This window comes from Cornus florida, unplaced genomic scaffold (assembly GCF_030987335.1).
Source record: "Cornus florida cultivar Cherokee Brave unplaced genomic scaffold, ASM3098733v1 CherokeeBrave_3.0.0_Hap2_Chr05, whole genome shotgun sequence".
Lineage (NCBI taxonomy): Eukaryota > Viridiplantae > Streptophyta > Magnoliopsida > Cornales > Cornaceae > Cornus > Cornus florida.
The window spans coordinates 21,209,711-21,233,926 of NW_026775575.1; the positions used below are offsets into that span (position 1 = coordinate 21,209,711).

General features: G+C 35.8%; 2 protein-coding genes across 2 annotated transcripts; both read right to left on the reverse strand.

Moving 5' to 3' along the window:
- Positions 1 to 727: 727 nt before the first annotated feature.
- On the reverse strand, positions 728 to 5,441 carry LOC132306179 (uncharacterized). Its single transcript, XM_059803464.1, has 4 exons — positions 5,350 to 5,441; positions 2,410 to 2,612; positions 1,183 to 1,331; positions 728 to 1,092 (listed from the first exon to the last, which is right to left on the reverse strand). The coding sequence occupies exons 1-4, from the start codon at positions 5,393 to 5,395 to the stop codon at positions 1,005 to 1,007; spliced, it is 486 nt and encodes a 161-aa protein (XP_059659447.1). The 5' UTR covers positions 5,396 to 5,441; the 3' UTR covers positions 728 to 1,004.
- Positions 5,442 to 6,958: 1,517 nt separating this feature from the next.
- LOC132309080 (secreted RxLR effector protein 161-like) lies at positions 6,959 to 7,495 on the reverse strand. The gene has a single exon (XM_059807433.1). The coding sequence runs from the start codon at positions 7,493 to 7,495 to the stop codon at positions 6,959 to 6,961; it is 537 nt and encodes a 178-aa protein (XP_059663416.1).
- Between the last annotated feature and the right edge of the window lie 16,721 nt (positions 7,496 to 24,216).

Sequence of the window (24,216 nt, forward strand, 5' to 3'; positions counted from 1 at the left end):
AGATCATAGTGGCGCCATTGTTAATATACTTGTGTAGTGTTTTTTTTGGTTGCCAGTAAAAATATATATATATACATATATATACATATTATGAACACACTCTTCATGTGATGTTGCACATGATGTTCTTCTTGTCTGTATATAGGTCTACCCTAATGTTACGTACTTTTAGGCATCCATGGAGTAGAGACGGACAGATTAGGTTTTTCTGTGGTGTTTAAAATTAAATTGAAAATTGTCGTTCCGAACAGTTTTGATTAATCGTTTGATCATCTCCCTGGAAGACTTGATCATTGCGTCGATCAATCGAATATTGTTGCACGTTTTATACTTAAAAAAGATTCAACAAGTAGTTTCCAAAAAATGTCATTAAAGTTTAGAACATTGAAACCTGAAAATTTATAAACCCTAGATATGCAATGCATGAACCCTAATTTGCATCGGTGTATCAATTTACCAATTTACCCTTGAAATTAGCATGAATCTTCCACCTTGGGAGATAACTAACACTAACCTTTTCAAAATGTCTAAACTAAACTAGAAATTCAAACAAAAGTGCTACTGACTCATTACAACCATCAACAGTATATGACCTACCAAAAAATAAAATTAAAAATAAAGAGCCATAAACATGCAGATTATGAACGTTGCAATCTTTTGTGGAACTTGGAGATTCAGAATACACAAATATATATATCTTCTGAATGGCCAAATAAGCACAAAAAGATGTTCAAAATAGATAATAGCAGCATTAAATTAATTGCTGAAAAATGTAATATTATTATATTGCATAAAGGGTACAATTCCAACGAAAATATTTATACATCAATCAGGAATAGAAATGCCCACAACGAAGCTTGAACTCACACTCGATCATCAGGAATAGAAATGCCCACAATGAAGCTTGAACTCACACTCGATCCTCAACTGTGTTTTTCACAATGCAGCTAAGCCAATCTGAGAGCTTTAATCTCATATCAGGATCAACGAAATATCAGAGTAAATTAGTAGCTAAGCTTCCCACTGCCACCACAGGAACTACAAGATCGGGCAGAAGAGCATTTTGTACAGTAGCTCCATTTCTTAGGAAGCCTGTTAATGGTAGTAGATGAGTTAAATAAAATTGGGAGAGAAAGCTAGAGAGAGAGAGAGAGAGAGAGAGAGAGAGAGAGAGAGATGTACCCTGCTGTGTATCTAGTGGCCATATTCTTTGCAGTCATTCTGGCTCTCTCAGCGCCTTTGTCCGACAGTTTCTTAAGCACAAATCCTTCGCCATTGCATTCAGAACAAATACCAGAACCACTACAGTCTTCACAAATTTGTAAAGGAACCTGTGTTTTAAGGACAGCAATCCAGCTCATGCAATTGAAACAAACCAGTGCTCTGATGTTAATGTAAATAGTCTCTCTTGTTTCTTTTTCTTTTTACTCTTTTAGTCTTAGAATACAAATTTTTGTATGAAAATTTCCGTTTTATTGTGGGATTCTTGTAAAATGCCCATTTTGAGCAAGAAAATTATATCAATAAATTCCAGAAAAATTTAAAGCATTTTTAGAAAAATTCGACAAACCTAGTTTCCAGTTTAACTATTCCACAAGGAAACATGAGCCTTCCTTTCCCAGCAATGGCTTGGGTTATGACATTCAAAGAAGAAAACAAGAATTTTACCTTATTTATTAATTTTTTATTTTTTATTTTTATACCAAGCATCATCTTTATCCAAGTCAAACTCTGCACTCTTTGTTGTGCCAGAGGATTCTAATGGGATCTTCTTCAACCCCATCCAGAGATTTCTTTGCTTTTCTATAGTAAGATGGTAAGTTCATTGACTCATCCTCATTCTCAGAGGCTCTTGCTGTTGGAATCATGGTATCAATTGGTACTTGACCCACCATCAGTAACTTGGTGAAGAGTACCATGTACCCATCAGTGAATAGGTGGAGGGATGAAAATAAGTAATAAGAATACAGCATGAAGGGAAAAGGGAATGAGCCTAAAGGAACTGAGGAGTAAGGTAACTTGAAGGCAGTAATTTACGTCATGTTAAAATTCAATTGAATTAATTTAGCCAAATATGAGTTTTTAGAAACCCTTCAGAACCTTTTCTAACCAATGAAAAACAGTGAGATGTTACCAAATAAAGCTAGGTCAACCTACATGCAGTGAATGTGTTTCAGCTTAAAAAAATTGTTACAAGAATGTTTCTCATGGCAATGGTTGATTACAAATTGTGAATCAAAACAGAACTTTGCCAAAAGTTTATTATAGGTGAGACCAGATTCTCTATTTGCCTGAAATCTATGCTAATTGACCGCTCTGCAAAATTACACACACATTTATATCCTAGCACAATCGTTCATTTCAGAAGTAAAACTAGCTTTTTTGCTACCATCTAAGGTAATTACGCACCTCAGTTGCTTCAGAAGCTTTGGTTCTCCTCACTAGAAATGTAGCCGCTGCACCTACAACTGTGGCAGCAACTGCAACAGAGGCAGCAGTTTCTGGTAGTGCAGAAGATATTATGGATCTCCTGTCCCGTGGTTCTTTTGACTTCACATAAAATGGAAAACTAGAATTTCTCTCAAATGCATTTTGAAGCTTGGAGTAACAATCTGTTTCACAGCATAGAAGTAAGATCAGCTACAAATTCTTATCAATTAAACTAGTGCACTTTACACGGTCATAAATTATTGGAAGACAGGGTCCAGAAAGTACTTTACTTTCAGGATACACAAAAGATCCTAGTTGAATACTAGGCTGAGCTTCAATTGTTCCAAAGATCCTAGTTGATAAATTACACTAAAGAGAAGGTACAAATAAGTTAGAAGCACATGACTGAACAACAAACAAATCTGCAACTTCTGTGGAATCATTAGCAACTTCAAGAAAGATTGAAACATGTGGTGCAAATAGAGACCAATAATGCTCTCATGTCTAGAGGAGGCCAAATTGCATTTCCGGGTTACCTGGAAACAGAACTGTGAATGCATCCGAAACAACCAAATCTGATAATATAAAGGTAAAAAAATCTACAGTCTTGCTATTTAAATGTTTAATAATCGTGCTATAAATTATATTGCAGTAAAGTGCATATAGAAAAGCAGCTCATGAATTTCTTTCTGAAACTATTTTGTAGAATATTGTCTTCTAATGGAAAGAATGTAAGTCATTTAGCACCCCTAATGAAAAGCATACTGATACACGTATTAATGAAGGCATGCTTGTTTCCAAGAAATGGAAACAAGGGTTGGAAATGCATGCCGTCAAGAAATGTGCAGTATTCTTTTGCAAGGTACGTATGCCATGTTTAAGCAACCTAATTACAAATTGAGATAGAAATTTCCAAAAGGGCGAAAAACTAACAATGCAAGTATGCAACCCACCCCAACCACATTTTATGGCTCTAAAACCTTTCTGTGGACACTAGAATTATTACGAATCGTAGCAAACTTGAGCACAAAAACTTATCCCTAAAATGTTGAGATGATTAAGTTCCCAGTCAACTGTGAACCTTGTGATGAATAGAGAATTGATCAAGATTGTGATATCCTCTAGCTACTATAAATAATACAGTTCACAAATTATTGATATTTTTTTTAATAAGAATAAAAAGAACCATATATGATCATACGCTATATCCACAATGTTGAACTACGTGATCTTGTTTGTAGTCAAATTAATAACACTATAACCCTGGAATAGTCGGATCCCATCAACTGATGACAGCCATGGTTTAGTAGTAATGCTCAAATTGGTCTTGGTTGTGACCTTGAGGTGTTCTTACAGAGAAGTGTAATAAGAAACAAGGTCAGATGATTACTTCTTTTCTAGAAGCGGTCAATGCATTGTACTCTCATAACAACTTGAATTGACAAGCGTGAAAATACCGGTTTAAGTCTAAAAGCATCCAATCGTGCAAAATAATGCCAAACAATATGTTGGTCTCTAATATTCCTTCCCAGCATCCAGCATAGGGGGAAGACAGGATTATGCGCTTTAAACTTGAAAAGGACAAGGTATTGCGCTTTATACTTCTCATAATATATTAAATTTAGTATGTTTCTTAATTGGAAATGTAAGGTTATTTCTTTCTACCAGTTCAATGTATCAATCTTATTTTAGTATTTTCTCATAATTGCATTGATAGATTTCTAATTAATTAACCCGCACGGGTGGTCTAGTGAATAAGGGATCTCCTCATATAGATAAAGGCAAGATCCCAAATTTCACCTATACATCACAGAACAGAGAACCTTCACATGTAAGGAGAACAGAAAAAAGAGTAGATGATCAAGTACAAACATGATTTAGATATTCTATTTACTTAGAATGTAAGCTCAACTAAGTTTTCAATTTCATACGACTTGATTATGCTTCTAATTAACTTTGATAATGTGAATATATATCTGATTGATTCCAAGTAATTTTTACTATAGTTATTAAATAAGTCTCACAATTCTAATTCTAGACGTAACCAAGAACAACAAATATTTTAGAAGCTACAATATCCAAATTCTCAGTTTACACTACACACGTTGGTTGCCTAAAACAACCATTTAATACAACTTCTCCACTTATACCATCTCATTCACTCCCACACTGATCAATAACTCCCAAATGATAGCAACCCCATTGAAACCCAGACCCAATTTATCACATACAAACCCGGGTAATCTTCATATCCTAATTAATTGAAAGGAAACCTACCCCTTTCTTGAAGACAAAACTCCAATTCATCAAACAAACCCAAAAGTACTAATTTGAACCCCAACCTCATCAAAGTATTCACTTCCAATAGGAGGCAATTTTGGGGTTTTCAATTTTAGGGTTTCCATCTTTAACACTGAAAACTCAGAATATCCCCAAGCTTCTCCATAATTGGTCCCCAAAATGTAATACAATAACTAATTTTACCCTTTTATCCAGAAAGAACCGCTATAACAGAGAAACCTCCCTCCCTGCTTACAAGATTAAAATTAATTGAAATGTTGGTTTTACCAAATCATTATATACCCAGTTCTAAATGACACTGGAATACATCCAGAATGAACAAACCCAATAAAAGCCTCCTATTGTGCTGTGTAACCCATAAATGAGAAGCAAAATGAAACTAATGTAAACATACAACTACAGACAATATATATTTACACACACATATATATATGTATAACTATAACTACTACCAGCATACAACATGTCAAGAACTACTATCACCATAATGAATTAGAACGCTAGTTTTGCAGGTATGGTAAGATAAGCAGTAGATTTACAACTAAAAAGCAAATGCAACCAACACAACTGGAAAATTTTGAATTTATATGGGCCTTAGAGAGAGAATTGTTATCTTACTCTTAGAAAAGGAGGTAAGTGGTAGAGTTTGCAACCAGAGCTCCATTTCAGTTTGTGTCCCCCGTGTATAAATAACTAAACCGTTTCGTTCCTCTTCTTATCTTGGATACTGGATTTCAGTTTCAAATATGCCCTCCTAACCAATACAATATCAAATTTGCCATTGCTTTTGTCATATTCTTCTCGTCTTATTTTTGGTAATGTATAGCATGACAACGTGAGAAACACCCTTCATATTTACATTTTGGCAAATATTACTTCTAAGGTTTATTTTTATTTTTATTTTTTATTTTTGGTATATGTAAGTGAGTTAAGTTTGAAAAAATGTCAAAGAAGGGCTTGAGGTCACTGTTTAGTTACAAATTTTGTCATGTGCATTGTATATATATTTTTAAGATATAAAATTTCAAAAATACCCTTTTATCTTCCAATAATGCTCTTATATATAAATTCTGCATCACAATATATACATACTCAAACATACAATGCAAGTCCTACTACAAGAAAGATATACACATGGTACCCATAGCCAATCATTGGCCAGATAATGTTTTGACATTCTTCATGTGAATAGACCATAATACCCTTGCCAACTCAGCTAAAGTGTCATCTAGTGTATGAAAAATTATATAGCTCACTATATCAAAGCTGTAATAGCATTCTTATCTAAGACATGGTGATTAAGAAATGTAGTCCTATGTATACACTCTCACACTAGGACCACATCAACCTACTACACACCTGAGCTATAAGCAAAAAGACCAAAATGCCCTTGTAACAACCTCTTGTCATTCACAGCCTTAATCTGTTGTTGAGACAGTATAATTCATACTGCAGGCTAAATCACAGCCGTTCAATACAATGCAGCTACCTGAACAAATGTAAAAACATATAATACAATTGTGAAATGACCATAGTACCCTTGAAAATCCCTATAGCTATTTTTCATACGCTGAACCTCAGTTAACACAGAAAACAAGCTGAATAGCTGCAATGTACTATCTTAAACCATTGTGAAATTGTCCCAATATGGTAAAAGACTATACTACCTCTGAGAGATGATATAAGCCACTATGCACATCAATGGTGAAGATATATGCCCTTGATAGCTCTATAACACCAAGTTTTGACATTAAAAATGCAAACACCAATTGGTACTTACTAGGACCAACAATCTCTTCCTTTTGCCTTTAATGACAAAAACCTCACAATGAAATAAGAACTGAAAAATGAAGATTCAGTAACACAAGTATATGAATACCACAGTCACAAACAGATAAATGTAAAAACCAAAACCTTATTTAAGGATAAAAACTATCCTTATTTTAGTCCTTTCCTCCCCTTTTTTGACATTGAAGGTCAAAAGATGAAAAGGACCAACAATGATAAGCTCAAAAGGGTGGTGGAACAACCCTGAGAAGGTTCTAAGGGCTGTAAATCGCTGAGGAAGAAGAGGTTTGGTCATAATATCTGTAAGTTGATCTTTAGTGGGCAAATACATGATATCAATGAGACCTTTTTGAACTTTGTCTCTAAGAAAATGATACATGATGTCAATGTGCTTGCTCTTCCAATGGAGAGTTGGATTCTTACTGATAGCATTGGCAATTTAGTTTTCACAATACAACTTGGGAGGACCTGAGAATTGAAGACCAAGGTCAGTAAGTGTCGTCGTCATCCAAAGTAGTTGAGAACCAGCTTGAGAAGTAGTAATGTACTCAGTTTCAAAGGTTGAAAGGGAAACTATAGCTTGATTTTTGCTTAGCCTAGAGATTATATTGGAGCCAAGGAGATAACAACATCCTAAAGTACTACTTTTATCAAGCAAAGAACCACCCCAATCAGTAGCTGAATAGGTTTTAAAAGGCAATGTGGGAGAAACTAAGTCGTGAAGACCATAGGAAAGAGTTCCATTGACAAATCTGAGGATTCTTTTGGCAGCTTGAAGGTGAGAAGATCTAGGATTGCTTTGAAACCTTGCAACTGAGCCCACCGAATACATGATATCAGGTCTAGATGCTGTGAGATACAATAAGCTCCCAATGATAGGCCTGTAAAGGGTTGAAGGGATAACTTCTGAGGTACACTCAAGTGTAAGTTTGGTATTAGGGCGTAAAGGTGTAGAAACAACCTTACTTTCAGCCATGTTAAACTTCTTGAGTAGCTCAGTGACAAGAGCTGAAATATGCACATATTCAGCCCTAATATAGGGTATTTTAGATCTTGCATCTATCTTTATCTTTCCGTTTTAGTTTTAATTTGTTGTTTTGTTAATTTCAGGTCAATAAGGTTCAAACGGGCTAAAAATATTTCATTATAACCTTTTTGGAGTCAAGCAAATGCACTGAGAAAAATTTAGAATAAGTTTAGAAATTTGCCAAAAGGGGCCTACGATCGATCACAACTTCCTTGCGATCGATCGCAATGCCACATCATCATTCGTAGCCACATCATCGGATAAGGCAGCCATCAGGATCATTCGCATACCACGTCATCATTATGATCAATTGTAGGAAAGTTACGATTGATTGTAGCGCCACGTCAGCACTAGCTCATCGAATAAGGCAGACAGCTTAGCGGATAAGATCACACAGTTAGCATTACAATCAATCGTAGGGAACTTGCGATCGATTGCTGTTGAACCAAGAGGAGGGGTGAATTGGTTAAAACTTTGCTTGGTTAAAGTCTTCACAACACATAAACAATCATACAAAATGCAATGCAAACAAGGATTACAAGGAAACCCTCTTAACTAGAAAAAAACCTTGGTTCTTGGCCTCAGCCAATATGAAGTCCACTACTAGTTGTATATATCTTGTTACACACGTAGCTATCTCACTCTTTGCACACACCCAAGTACAAGAATAGACACTAGTTTTTACAACAAATACACACATTAGTTGATTACAGTGCACACAAGCACTCCCCCTATCTTAAGCAACCTTGCTTGGACCAAATATGTTCTCATGGCTCACCACACATACCATTACAGATGTAAAATAATTTAATCAAGTCTTCCCTACAATTGAAATAGGTTAGACAACTCAAAACACCAAATTACTACCTCAAAACCACAAACTGCTGCACTTAGGGTTTGAGGGGTAAAATGGGAATTTCCTCTCGAGATCAATTCGCCTACACCGGCCTTGCACAGTTTTCTTTCACTGTAGTACTCATGTTCATAACTTTACATAATCAAGTATAGAATTGATGGGTTATGCTACACTTAGTTTATTTGTCGGTTAGGCAGACAATTCATTCTTGAATTTGATGGTCCATGCTTAATATAGCAATTGGTAGTCGCATTTTATTCACAAGAATGTTTTCCCCAAATTAGTTGAAAGTGTGTGGTTTGGTGAACAAGCTTGGCGGCGATTCCTATGTCCCAAGACCTCACTTCTCATCTTTTAAATCCCTAACTCAACTTAGTTTATTTTAATTGCATTTTAATTAATTGAATTTTAGTGTAATCAAACAATCAACCCTCCTTTGCAATCATTTGATACATTAGAGTCAAAGTTAAATTCCAACACGTATAATCTCTTGGAACGATCCCTTCTCACTCATACTACGTAGTATAGGTGTTAAGCGGTTTATAAATTTAAAGTATGATGCCCACTTGACACTAATTTCCAAACTCAAAGTGTTGTGCATTATTTTGTGCACACGATCGGGTCGCATCACAAAGATTGGTCACTACGACTAAATGATGCATTTTGGGTTTACTGAACTGCATATAAAAAGTCAATAGACATGTCTGCATACCAGCTTGTTTACAGTAAAACATGTCATCTCTTAGTCAAATTAGAGCACCGTGCTTTTTTGGGCCATAAAAAGGTTCAATTTCAATCTTGATCAAGCCGGTTCTCATCGAAAATTGCAACTCAATGAGCTAAAAGAAATTTGGAATGATGCTTATGAAAGTTCCAAGATTTATAAAGCCAAATCAAAAGCATTCCATAACAAGAACATTGTTAAAAAGTCCTTTGTACCAGGCCAAAAAGTGTGGCTATTCAATTCAAGGATGCGACTTTTCCCCGAAAAACTTCAATCACGATAGGAGGGACATTTCCTTATCATTACTGTGTTTCCTCATGGTGCGATTGAACTGCAAGATCTAAAAAATGGGAATCTCTTTAAGGTCAATGGACAAAGGCTTAAACCTTACATTGACGGACTAGTCTCGGTTAGGAATGCGGAGACCATCCTCTTGACAGATCCAATTAATGAAGACTAACGGGATTCCAATTTCGTCGAGCTATCGACATTAAACTTAGCCATCTTTAGGGAGCACCGAGCTTCCTAAACTTCTTTATCTTCTCTCCTTTTAAAAATAAAAAATAAATCCAAAAATACAGTTTTTGCCTAAGTATGACACCAAAATTTAGTGCTTTTGTAAGAGTGTCTTGGTTCCAATTCTTTTGGTCATACTAGGTGTCCAGGGCGTTGAATAGGCTCTGTTGAAAAAATTAGAATTTTTTGAGTTCGTCTCGGGTTCCAAAATAAAAAATTCTACAATCAATGGATACTTCTTCAATGACACAACGTAGCTTCAACTAATACTTATAATAGGATCCCACAGCCTTCTCTTAGCACAATAAACTTGCTTACACCAGTTTACAACAATGAACAACAAGTATAACACTGGTGGTTCTTGATAGGCTTCAAACCCTCTTTAAGGTTATATTTGTCACTTCAGTGAATTGCTTCAATACAGTCCCTTCCTCTGTTTCCATAGCCTTGATATCTTCTCATAGTCTTGCTTAATCGATTGAAACAATAAATAAAGCAAGGCATCACAATTTCAAACTGGTGTGAGCACTGTTTCTCTGTGAGTCTTCAAGAAATCATATACACACAGCAATTTTTGAGATTAAATTAAGCTTACATAGATGAATCAACACTTAGAAATACTCATTGAATTGCTCTTCATGTTTCACTCAAGACCAGCCTCTATCACAGATGAAAGTTGTATTTTTAGGCTTAAAATAGCATGCTGCTGTAGCATTGCTTTTATACTCAAACTGTTGGTCCTAAGGTTCCCTAAACATTGTTTACCTTTTTAATGTCAAAAACCTGTTTATCAGTGGCTTCAAAGGGTTTTCTTTTCTTCATTGTTGTTTGAAATAAGGTTCAAGGGCTGTAGGTCATCTTCTTTCCAGTAGCATATTCTATTCATTGGCCTTAGTGTGTGTATCTCAGTGTAATTATCTATTTCAGCTGAAGTTACTAAGTTAATTGAAGTTCAGTTCTTGAATAGCTGCTATAAGTGTTCTCAGGGGTAGTATTATCTTTTCTCAGCTGTATTACATATGTATATGTATGCTCAGGTAGCTGCATTACACTGAAATGCCTTGATTGAACCTGCATTGTGAGGAATACAGTCTCAGGACTTTTACAATGCTGAGAAGAGTTATATTTGTTTCAAGGGCATTATGGTCTTTTCCAGTTATGCTCAAGAATGTGACACCTTTCAGTGGTCCTAGAGAGCTGGTATATACTAGAATATTACATTTCTTGGAGGCTAAGTCTGGAGGAAAATGCAATTTACAGCAGTGTATTGTGTGTGTATGATTTCTGGTGTGCAAGGTAACAAGATAGCTGAAGTGGCTTGCTGTGATTGGTTCTCTCTCCTGAAAATATCTGAATTATGCTCTATCAATCATTGGCTGAATATGACAGGTGTATGCTCTTGGTGTACGAAGCCTTGTGTATTCAGCATTACTATAAATATGCTGTTATAAAGTTTTTAGGGTTTCAAGCCTTTTGAGAATTGTGAAAAAATGAGCTACAGCTAGTATTCTCTCGTGTGCATTGAATGAACCTGTTTTTCTGAGTGTTTTACTGATGATTCAAGCCAGAAAAACATACCGATTTGAGCCTTGTAAGTGTATTAGCTGAGAAGATGTTGCTGCTGTGGTTTTTATTGATGCAAGGGCTGGACTGAGTAGTGAATTTGAGTTCCAAGGTGCTATGGTCTATTCTGAGGGTTGACACAGGTATAATTAATTTATTTACACTTGCTCAGTACTGAGTTTTAGTTAAAAACATGCTAAAATTGAGTTGGGACAGTGAGGTCACCTGTTATACTTAATTAATTGGTTTAAACTTGGATTCAAGCACTTATTGACTATACTTTACTATTCTATGTGTTAGGCGCTGAATGTTATACATTTTTTTTCCTTGTTGAGACTCATACACACTACCTCCACTAAGGTTCGAACCTCTGACCTCCCTTTGGGAAGTAGGAGCCTTGTACCGCTAGGCCACAGGCCTGTTGGTAAATGTTATACATTTTAACCCCTTTACTTGCATGTTTTATTCTTTTAATAATAGTTTATTTGTGATTTTACATTGTTTTATTTTTTTTATTTATTTCAGGGCTTTAATTGTAAAATCAGTCAAGATTAGTGATTCTGAGCTTTAAAAGATGACATTCTGTGGGACCGAGCAATTTTGAAGATCCAAGTCTAATTATACTTAGAAAATAGTCCAAAAGAAGACACAAGTTGATGAGAATGGAAAGAAGAAGTAAAGGAAATATCCTTCTCCAAAAAGGAAACTTTCGCCAAAGTTGGTAACTTGAACCCATTTTGGTAATCTTGCTGTATCTCTCTCCTCGAGTGTCAAAACAGCTAAATTCTCACAAATGTAGAAAAGAAATTCGAAGAGCTACAATTTTGTATTTCACGAGGATTCCATAAAACATCTGTTTACCATGTCAAAATTTGGCTAGAAATCTGTACGAATTTTAGAGTCATTATTTGACATAATTTCTATGTATATCTTCTATATGAAAAATAAAACTTTAGGGCTGATCTTTTATTATTTAAAGGGAGTCCTCTACAGAATTAGATCATCATATAGAGGTGCTTGAGGCTGAGATCAGAGGAGAAGCATTTAGAAGAAAGAAGAGATCAATCCATGGCAGTGAAGATGTCTTCCTCAACTATGAAGAATTCCACTCCAGTCATGCTTGGCTAAACGCTTTGCTAGGGTTGTAATGTAGCCCTAGCTTAGCACACTGGTTTGATTGTATTTAATTATTGGAGAAATTTTTTTATCATGCATGATTGTGTAATCTATAAGATTTTTAACTGACTTTTCAATAAGAATCGGTTTTAGAGTTTTAATTCAATTACAAATATTTTTCTATCTTGTCTTACATATTTTAATCTTATGATTGAACACAACTCATTCACTTCTTGTAGTTGTGAATGGGATGATTATATAATGGTTTTTATCTGAATATAATTTTAGAAATTTGATGGATTATGCCTAGAAAAGATAGACCATGCTACACCCTAGAGCAAAGTAGTTAGGTAGATGGTTTATGTCAATCGAAGATAGTCCATGCTTAGCTTTAAATTATATTATTTTCTAGCTGAATTAATATGCGCTTGTAGTCATGATTAATTCCCTATGCATTTTATATGATATATCTTCAATAAATTGATACAATTGATTGGTGGTGCGACGTTAGTGGTGAAATCATACCCCTAGTTCTCTCTCTCTATATTTTCTACATCCTATTTAATCATTGTTCTTTAGTTTATTTTATTTTTCTATTTAGTTAATTTAGAATTAATCATCACAATTCGATTTGGAATTTAAGAAATCTGTTGACAAACTTAATTTACACAAGTCCCTTGGGTACGACACCCTTACAAGTAAACCCTATCTGCAAAGATTCGTGCACTTGCGAGTGGTACATATAAATCTCACAACACTATGAGTTTCTAAATTGCTAGCAAGTATATTCTGATGAATCAAGAGTGTTGAAGTTGGTCTTGTGACAGAAAATTGGTCAGCCTTGATATTGAGTTCTAAAACCCTAAGTCTTAAGTTGTGTTTTGCTGAACCAAGGGTTGTAATTGATCTTTGTACTTCTCTCATGCTATACTTCATTATTTAAAGCTATAATCATGAGTACCACAGTGAATGAAGACTGAGTATGATGCTATTGAATGAATCTCAAGAGGAAATTCCTATTTTACCCCTCAAACCCTAACTGTTGCAGATTGATGTTTTGAAGTGGTAACATGGTATTTTAAGCTGTCTAACCTATTTCAATTGTAGGAAGGACTTGTGTTTATTGTTTTACATCTGCTGTGGTGTATTTGGTGAGCTTAGAGAGCTTGTTTGGTCCAGGTAAGGTTGCCTAGGATAGGGGGAGTGTTTGTATACACTGTGTTGAGCTAGTGTGTGAGTAGAGTGTGTGAAAACTAGTGTTTACTTCTTGTACAAGGGTGTGTGCAGAGAGTGACACAGTTGAGTGTGTAACAACTTACTTACAACTAGTGGATGTTTGCATTGGCTGAGACCAAGACCTAAGGTTTTCCCTAATTAAGAAGGCTTCCTTGTAAAACCTGTTGCAGCACTATTTCTATACTTGTTTTAATTTGCTTTCAAGTTATAATTGAAAAGGATTTGACCAGTGTTGTGTGTTTTTTTACTTCAATTATAAATAACGACTCACAATAGTACGAATCTTTGTAGGTTATCACTATAGAGAGGGTGTCGAACCCATAGGGAGATGAGTTATTATATTCCGCTTCTAACTAATCTGTATTGGTTTACAAGTAACTGGTTGAATTGCTCAATTGGTTGTCACGATTATAAACTAAAATTAAACTAAAGTAATCAGAGAGAGAAAGGTCTTAGGGCTTTGACTTCACCTCAACCTTCATACCATGGTTAACTGTTTCAACTCTGGGGATTTAATCAAATTATATTTCAAATGAATTGAACTCAATAACATTCGTTTAATTCGGGTTTTAAATAAAGATGTTTTATAATATTCAGTTAACTATAACCTATCTGCGGTTAGCATGGACTATCCACCTACCTACTCTACCTACTTTAACTACTTTAACTAATTTGTAAACAATCCATCTTTCCTAAGCATAGACTATGAAAACATTCTTTTATAAAAAATATTGGAATACCATTACATGACCTCTATTCTTATGTTCGGCAGGGCTCCACCAGATACCGTCCAATAAGAATAGGTTGAGAATAGAAAACGAACAGTTGTATCTAAGACAAGGTAATAACAATTCGAGAACTATTTAAAACATTAAATCCAATTGAGTTGTCTTAATTGCTTATAATCATATAATCAAAAACATAATATACATTAAAAATATCCAGAGTTATAACAATCAAACTATAGTACTAGATTGGGTTACATCAGTGCCCTAAGAGAGGAATTAACTACTCATGACGATGCCGAATTTCATCTGTGTTATAATCATCTCCATCGTCTTGGACGACACTTCTCTTCTCAGGATCTTCACCTTCCAAGGTTTTGGAAACCCTAAAAGCCACCACCACAGTATCAACCTTCTGAATTATATGAGAAAAAGAAACTTGGAACCCCATTCTATCAAGGTCTATGCCTTCTTTTAGAGAAGAAAACAAGGGTTTAGTGGGGTTTTAGGTCTTTTGGCCTATCTGGAATGAGATACGACTTTTAAAGAAAATAATCCCGTAACATAAATCTGATTTGTCATGGAAGGCTTGAGCTTTAACGTTCAGGTTTGAGCTTTGGGAACAAGGCTCGAGCTTCATTGGATTATTGCTTGAGCTTCAAGGAACGGTGCTCGATCTTTAATTTGACACTTAGCCAAATTTCTTCAATTATTTTCCGAAGCGTCTTTTCCTTCAACACTTAGAATATTTTTGAGATTCATCTCTTTTAACATTGCTCGATCCAAGCTTCTTGGGCTCGAGCTCTAGGAACTAGGCTTGAGCTTTGAATGATAGTGCTCGATCCTTGAGGTCTGGCACGAGGCCCTAGGAGCTTGGTTCTTCTATTAAATCAACTCTTCAAATTCTGACGCCTTGTGCTCGAGCTTGAGGGTCAAGGCTCGAGCACCCTGAGGTAAGGCTCGAACACCCTTGATAAGGGCTTGAGATCTGAAGGTACAAGGCTCGAGCTTCAATGCCTTGTTGATTTTTCTTCTTTTTCTTGCAGGGCTCGAGCCTTAGGACTTGGGCTCGAGCTTTAGTTCTTGAATTCTTCCAATATTCACCATTTAAGCTCTCGGCTTGCTCTAGATGACCGACAATGACTCTGTAAGCTTCGATATCATCATAAAGTCTCAATTTTAACTATTTCTCTGGGAAAGTACCTATAAACACATATTAAACATAAATCAGTTTAATGAATGATAGAAATATCACTTTAGGCCTTAACATACATATATTTAGGGGCTCGAATATGCAAAATTCAGCGCTCATTACACTCCCAAACTTACATATTACTAGTCCCTTAGCAATACAAAACTAAAAAACTACTTTCGCGGGAATCATGGTTGCATTTAGCCTATGCAACAAGCCTTTAAACCCCTAGGTTACCCCTAGTGGACGAGTTATAGTCTCGTGAGGGTTTTTAGTAACGATACCCACAAACATCTCAATCAGTGCCTTAGTTGCACGATAAGCTCATTCAAGCCTGTTTCCAAGTCATAATATCGCTACAATTCATTAATTAGTTAAATATAGCAAGTACAGCCAATCATATAATTAGAAAAACTTTCAACTTCCATTTTCAATTTAGCAGCCATGGTCCCCTTATGTTAGTTTAATCATTCATTCAACAATCTTAATCTCCAAAACACTTTAATAGTGGACTTGCAATTAAACATGTGGCTTACTGTCTATACTAGTATTTATTCCTTGCTATTCCTAAATTCATAGGCAAACTTTTCAAATTCCAACTCCCAAGGCATTATTATTTCTTTTTACTATGCATTTTTCAAAAAGGATACTGTGCAATGTTCATGTCTATTAAGCTTTCTAAATCACCATGTAACGAACTTTCAGCCAATGACTTCTAGACCAGATGGTCTAAGGGCATTAAGTGATAAAACAACCCTCCGGACCTAATTGTTCAAGTAATCTAGGCAACCTAAACCCCTTATGTATCAAGATTTTAGCCAATGACTCCCAGACCAGATGGTCTTAGGGCATTAGGTGTCAGAACACACCCCTAAGGACTTAATTGCTCAAGCAATCTAGGTACAGACCTGAACTTGACCCTTTTTTTTAACTTCTTTTCTTCATTTGCATTTTTTTTTTCTTTCTTTCATTCACATTGGTGAAGAATTTTTTTTCTTTTATTGCATTGCATACATACCAACTTTCTTTTTTTTTTTTTTTATATATATTTTTTTTATGCCTTGGTTATCAAAATTATCAAATCTATCTGCTTATCTCAGTTTAACTCAAAATAAAATAAGACTTCTAGTTTTTACCCCACAGAATTCATGCAAGTGTAAATATGTGCAAGGTGTAGCATCTCAGAGGTCAATATTATTAAACAAAAAATATCATAACAAAGTGGACCACAGGCCACCAACTGATTTTAAAAATTTTTAAGCATCCATTTTCACAATATTTTGGCATATAAACTATTTATAACCAATATTAGGGTATAAACAGAATATATGTCAATCAACAGACTCAAAAACACATAAGAGTATCAAGTATATGGAGCAATAGCAGAAAAATAACATATGGAACTCATAACACAAGTATAAGATAGGTAAAAAACATATATATATATATATATAATCAGGGTCAGTATAATGCTTTTGAAATAACAGACTTAGGGCAGAAATACAAAATATAGAATGAAATACATCAAAAACTGCCCTAGTCAACAAAAGTGCCTTTCTACCAAAAGAAAATATACATAAGCCCTAGACAACTAATCTATTTGAGGTGGAGGAGCATCGGTAGAAGTAGAAGGAACAGACGGAGTGCGGTATAATAACTCCTCAAGAATGCTTTACTGGGCAGTCAGCATTTGTCTCAGCACCGTCTGTTCGTCCTGTATGTCAGCCACCCTGGCCTGTAAAACTCTAATCTTAGCCTGAGAAGAACTTTCAGACCGGGCTGCAGGAACTGGCCTCTTCCTAGGCGGGGCCTGGCCATTAGAGGTATCTATCTCATCCTCTGTGGCCTCCTCATCTACGACCTTAATATTAACTTCTATATAACCCTCATCTCCAAACTCCACTGCATCACGACGACTCGCCGGCATATGTGTCCACGCCTTATTCTATTCCTTTATTCCAAATAGAGGAGATTCAGCACAAGACTCCTCTTTCTTATCCACCACAAAGCCCTGTAGCTCTAATAGCCTGGTAATTATATATGAAAATGGTAGCTTATGGGTAGGAACATTCTTATGTGGTCCAATCTCGGACCAGAACTCCAATAGCTGGCAGAAAATCATCCGAGGAAATGAATATCAATGCTCAAACTGAATAGCATAAAGTGCCTGAAGAAAGTTAGTATTCTGAATGTTCTTATGCCCAAGAGGATGAACATTAGCAAAGATAATAGAATTTAGAATCCATAACGTCTTTGGAATCTTGGCCTTGGTAGTACTACTACGCTTTCTCCTGGTAAATCTACCATCGCACAGTTTTTGAATCAAATTTTCTGCAATTGGTACCCGAGGGAAAGGTGTGAAAGTAGGACAACTATGCCTTGCATCTACCACCTCAGGAAGCATATGACAACATTCTAAAGCTGTAGCAATAGCACAAAGATTAATAATCAACTCATGCCCATCGATCATAGTCCTAAGCTCCCAAGGGTCATCCTCACTATAAACAAGATTAAGATAAATCAAACGGACAAGACGAGGATAATCAATCTTAGTAATAGGGACCATAAGATGTAGGAGATGCCTGGAACTAAAGGACTTCATAGCCCATCTAGTGCGAGGATCAGGGATTGTCTTCCAAGCATTTGGCAAAACATCTTTAGTCACCCTAGCATGCTTAGAAGGAGCAGGACAAACCATTGCACTTTCAATAAATAATATTCTCCAAGAAATAGCCTTAACTCACCCAAAATCCACCAAATTCTGAAATCTGAAACTGAAGCTCGAGCTTGAACCATTGCTCGAGCTTGAAGATGCAGAGCTCAAGCTTTACCTGAAATTATACCAAAACAGATCTCAGAAAATCAACATATAGATCAACAATGAATTTCTTAAACAACCATTGGTAGGCAGATAACTTATGAAAACCAACTAATCATCCATTCAAAAATTTATAAACTCATGAACCTCATGTTTTCCTAATCGAGATCGAAAAATATAATCAACTAAGAAGGAAACAATGAGAGGAAGAAGATGATGAAGATTTATACCTGAAAGAGATTGTCAAAAATCATGATGAGTTAAGATAAAGAAGAAAAATTAGGATAGAAACTTTGAAAGAAGATGATAGAGTGAAATAATGAGAATTTGGGTTCTTTTATGCACTTTTAAAACTCAGGGCTTGAGCCTGCCGCCAAAAACCCTAAAGTTAGCGATAATGGAGAGCTTGAGCTTAGCGTATGCAAGCTCGAGCTTTAGAATGAAAGCTCGAGCTTTGAGACAAAATTTTGGATTTTTCTATTTTTTCATTTTTTTTTTTTTTTTCTTATTTAAACCAAACCTAACCTAAACTAAAAATAAAATACCAATAAAACCTAACTAAAAACCTAAAAACTAAAGCAAAAAAAAAAAAAAATCAAAATAATGAATAAAAAAAAAAATAAAAATAAACTACGGTACAACATACAAATGATAAGTTCTACGTCGATAGCTCGACAGCATGCTAAGTTTAACGTCGATAGCTTGACGAAAATTGACCTCTCTAGTCCATGTAAATGGGATCATGAAGTTCTACTGCCTCCACTGTGCCTCTTTGCACACTACCCTCTATGTAGGGTTTAAGTCTTTGTCTATTAACTTTAGACAATTGTCCAGTCTTACAATCCTGTATCTCTATTGCACCATAAGGTGTAACAAAAATAACCATGTATGGACCTTCCCAACGTGACTTCACTTTAGTCGGGTATTAAACAACCAAACCTTCTTCCTAGGCTCAAAAGTCTTACGCAATATATGCTTGTCATGAACTGCCTTAGTCTTAGATTTATAAAACTTAGCACTCTCATAAACATCATTACGTAATTCTTTGAGCTCTGTTAATTGAAGCTTCCTATTAAAACTAGCAGAGTTCATATCAAAATTGAGCTTTTTTATGGCCCAGAAAGCTCTGTGTTCTAACTCTACAGGAAAATGGTACCCTTTACCATAGACGAGACGATAAGGTGATATACCAATGAGAGTTTTTAAAGTTGTATGGTAAGCCCACAAAGCATCATTCAATCTAAAAGACCAATCTTTACGATCTGGCTTAACTAGTTTTTTTTTTCAAGAATTCTCTTAATCTCACGATTGGATATTTCAACTTGGCCACTTGTTTGGGGATAATAGGGAGTAGCAACTTTATGAGTGATGGAGTATTTTTATACCAAAGTACGGAAATACCTATTACAGAAGTGAGCACCCCCATCATTAATAATAGCTCATGACATACCAAACCGACTAAAAATGTTCATTTGAATGAACTTAACCACGATAGCGTGATCGGCGGTTTTAGTAGCTACTGCTTCAACCCATTTAGACACATAATCAACGGCCATAAGAATATATTCATTATGATTTGACTGAACAAAAAGACCCATGAAATTAATACCCCATACATCAAAAACCTCAATGACTAAGACCGGAGTTAAGGGTATCATGTTTCTTCTGGAAATTGATCCTAACTACTGACGTCTAAGGCATCACCTACAAACAAGTATGCATCCTGAAAGAGTGAAGGCTAAAAGAAACCACACTGAAGAATTTTAGCTATAGTTTTCTTTGCACTGAAATGACCTCCACAAGCTAAACTGTGACAAAAGGTCAGAATACTATGAAACTCACTATCAGGAACACATCTACGAATGATTTGATCAGCACAATACTTGAAGAGCTGGGGATTTTCCCAATAGTACATCTTAATCTGAGAGAAGAATCGATCTTTTTCCTGCTTTGACTAAGACAAAGGAATTTTGCCTATTGCGAGGTAATTCACAATATTAGCAAACCAAGGTAAATCCTTATAAGAAACCTCAAACAGTTGTTCATCCAGACAGGAATCACAAACTAGAAGTGAAGTTGAGGTATCCTCAATCAGAATTCTAGAAAGATGGTCAGCTACCACATTCTCTAACCCTTTCTTATCCCAGATCTCGTAATCAAACTCTTGAAGCAAGAGGATCCATCGAATCAAACGGGGTTTGGTTTCCTTTTTGGAGAGAAGATGTCTTAAAGCAGAATGATCAGAATAAACCACTACTTTAGAACCCAATAGATAAGATCTGAATTTATCCAAAGCAAAGACAACTGCAAGCAACTCTTTTTTAGTAGTGGTATAATTCAATTATACATCTAAAAGAGTTTTGCTCGCATAGTAGATGAAGTTTATCTACTCATTATCCCAAGACAGCACCCATAGCATAATCAGATGTGTCACACGTGATCTCAAATGGAAGAACCCAATTTGGAGGATTCATGATAGGAGCTGAAGAAAGAAGAGAGCAAAGCTTATGGAAACCTTCTAGGTATGATTCATCAAAAACAAAAAGGAGCATCTTTTGAAAGTAGATTACACAAAGGATGAGAAATTTTACTGAAATCTTTAATGAAATGTCGATAGAACCCAACGTGCCTAAGAAGTGATCGCACTCTCCTTATAGAGGTAGGAGGAGCAATTTAGAGATCAAATCTACTTTGGTTCTATCAACTTTAATACCTTTCTCTGAAATGATATGTCCTAAAACAATTCCCTCTTGAACCATAAATGGCTCTTCTCCCAACTAAGAATAAGATTAGTTTCCTTACAACACTGAAGTACTAATGACAGATGTTGGAGACAGTTTTCGAATATGGACCCAAAAACAGAGAAGTCATCCATAAAGACCTCAAGAAACTTTTCAACCATGTCCGAAAAGATAGACATCATACACCTCTGGAACGTTGCTGGCACATTACACAATTCGAAAGGCATCCGTCTATATGCAAAAGTACCGAATAGACAAGTGAAAGCAGTTTTCTCTTGATCCTTAGGATCAATGGCCACCTGATTATAGCCGTAATATCCGTCTAAAAAGCAGTAGTAACTTTAGATAACCAATCGCTCTAGACTCTAATCAATGAATGTAAGAGGAAAATGATCTTTTCTAGTAGCAGAGTTGAGTTTTCGGTAATCAATACACACACGCCATCCAATGGTGATGCGTTGTGGAACTAATTCTCCCTCGGAATTCTCAACTACTGTGATACCTGTCGTTTTAGGTACTACTTGAGTAGGACTCACCCACTTACTATCTGAGATGGGGTAGATTATTCCCGCATCTAGCAACTTCATAACTTCCTTCAGAACCACCTCCTTCATACTAGGATTCAATCTTCTTTGGAGTTCCCGAGATATTCGGGAATTATCCTCCAAATAAATCTGATGCATGCAAATTGTGGGACTAATTCCTTTCTAATCAGCCACACACCACCCAATAGCCTCTTTATTTTACTCAAGAACTTTTAAGAGACTACTTTCTTGGGAACTTATAAAATTGGAAGCAATGATCACCGAGAAGGTGTCATTTATACCCAAGAAAGCATACTTGAGCTTTTCCGGTAGTGGCTTAAGCTCAAGATTAGGTAGACACTCTAAAGAAGGAATAGGCGGAGTACTAGAAAGTGGTGGAAGTGGCTCAAGTCTAAATTTTCATGGAGGAAAATTTGTAATAGGAGTGGAATTGAGCAATGAATTCACTTCAGCTATTGAAGATTCGATGTCGAAGTCTTCATAATTGAAGTGATTCAGACAAGTTTCTAAAGGATCATTGGATAAAATAGTTGGGAGTGATTCCTCAACCAATTCATTAATAACATCAAGGAAGAAGCATTCACTGTCATCGTGGGAATGATGAATAGCATTGAAGATGTTCAACTTAACTTTTATATTTCCAAAAGATAAATCCATGGCTCCAGTCCTACAGTTAATGCAAGCATTCGCTGTGGCTAAAAAAGAACGCCCAAGAATGACTGGAATATACATTTTGTAATCATGGACCAGTTCTGTACCAAGAACAAAGAAATCGACTGGAAAAAGAACTTGTCCACTTTTATGAGTACATCTTCAACAATACCTCATGGTTGTCTGACAGAACAGTCAGCAAGCTGTAGAACAACCAACGTAGATTTTAACTCTCCCAAACCTAGCTTCTCATACACCGAGCAAGGAATAAGATTCACAATTGCTCCAAGATCAAGAAGTACTTGCTCTATCACATTGTTTCCAATGATGCAAGAAATTATAGGAGCACCGGGATTTTTAACCTTTAGAGGAGTGTTATACTTAAGAATAGCACTAACTTGCTTGGTGACACAAATTTTCTTAGGAACTTGGCTTTTAGACTTTCTCTTAAGAGTACATAAGTCCTTTAAAAATTTGGAGTAGGCTAGAATTTGCATTATAGCATCAAGCAGAGGAAGATTGATTTTGACCTGCTTAAAGACCTCCGCTTATATACGCCAAAATAATGTAGTGGATGTGCAGTTCAAGAAACGCCTTTTAGGTCAAGTTTAAATTTATAAAAGCCACTACTACCTCTAACTAAAAATATAGCTAGGGTGAGTAAAGATTGTCCCAAGGGATTGGTGGGTCGTGTTACTATGGAAACAAGATTAGGGTTAGTAGGTCGAGTGATCAAAATGTGGTTGGTTTGGTTGATTAAACTATAATTAAGAATAAACAAGTTCAATATAAAATAAGTAATAAAAGGATAGAGAAAATAAGAGAGAGAGGTCTTGGGACTTAAAGGTTACCACTAAGCATCACTTTTCTATACACTCAATTCATAATTAATGAGGGGTAAAACATATGTCGCAACAATAGTGAGTGTGTGTGGTTGTTTCAACAAGCATGGATGACCAATTAAGTATATATTGTCTAAACAACACAATGAATAGCACAATATATCAAACTAAGCCATTAATCCTTCCTTAAAGCTCACAATCCAAACACATCACATTATTAGAGAAATATATTACTTGTATTCATAAGTATGGAACATCAAACAACAAGCATGGATTGTCCTCCCATTTAACAACTAAGGTAACTACACTACATCTAAGCTAATGACATGATTAAACTAATTAAACTAAGGGAAAGGCACAATCCATCAAGAAATGAGTATGAACCATCAAATAAGCCACAAGAGCATTCTATTAAGCACTATGTCTTGACAATCTCTAGATCTATAGCATTAACACACATAGACATGCATCAACAACACAAAAGCTAGAGATAAACACGTGAACATCTATTCTAGCATACATAGACATATGGATAGAATGAAATGATCAATTGGAAGAATTAAATCACACAAATCATTGAATAAACAAGATCTATGTATATAAAAATGTCAAAACATGTATTACAGCACAAATCCCCTCAAAAATACATAAATCAAGGTAAAAAAGGCATGCTTAGGGCTAACTCTAGCCCCAAGAGGATGTCTAGCCACTCATGGATGGTGTCCTCTAACCCTCAAGGGCTATCTCCATGGTAGAAATGCTCTTCTTCTTAAGGTAGATGGAAGACTTCCCAAGAATGTGTCTCTAGCCTCCTCTTCTCTTTTCTTCCTCTCAAGAATATATCAGATGTTGTATCTAAAAAACATAAAGGCCCTATGTAAAAGTGGCTTATAATCCTTATATAGGTAGCTCAAATGTCACACCCAATGGTCTAGGCTAGTACAAATGATTGCACCATGAGATAACTTTTACTGAGCTGGAAATTGATTTAATTCGCACTTGAGAGGGTTCGATCGATCGAACTTGGCTGAGATCTATCAAACTTTGGCTGGATTGACCCGCCCATGGCGGCGCCTTTTTAGATAAAGACAAATCTGAGATATTTTGGAAAAGAGACGAAAGTGGTAGGTGGGGTGGTACAATAG

Bases quoted from the DNA above. Each gene is read 5' to 3' on its own strand.
- LOC132309080 (XM_059807433.1), bottom strand. From the start codon at position 7,495: ATGGCTGAAAGTAAGGTTGTTTCTACACCTTTACGCCCTAATACCAAA.
- LOC132306179 (XM_059803464.1), bottom strand. From the start codon at position 5,395: ATGGAGCTCTGGTTGCAAACTCTACCACTTACCTCCTTTTCTAAGA. The intron at 2,613-5,349 runs GTAAGATAACAA...GCTGTGAAACAG, and splicing joins ACTTACCTCCTTTTCTAAGA to ATTGTTACTCCAAGCTTCAA. The intron at 1,093-1,182 runs GTACATCTCTCT...TACCATTAACAG, and splicing joins GCCACTAGATACACAGCAGG to GCTTCCTAAGAAATGGAGCT.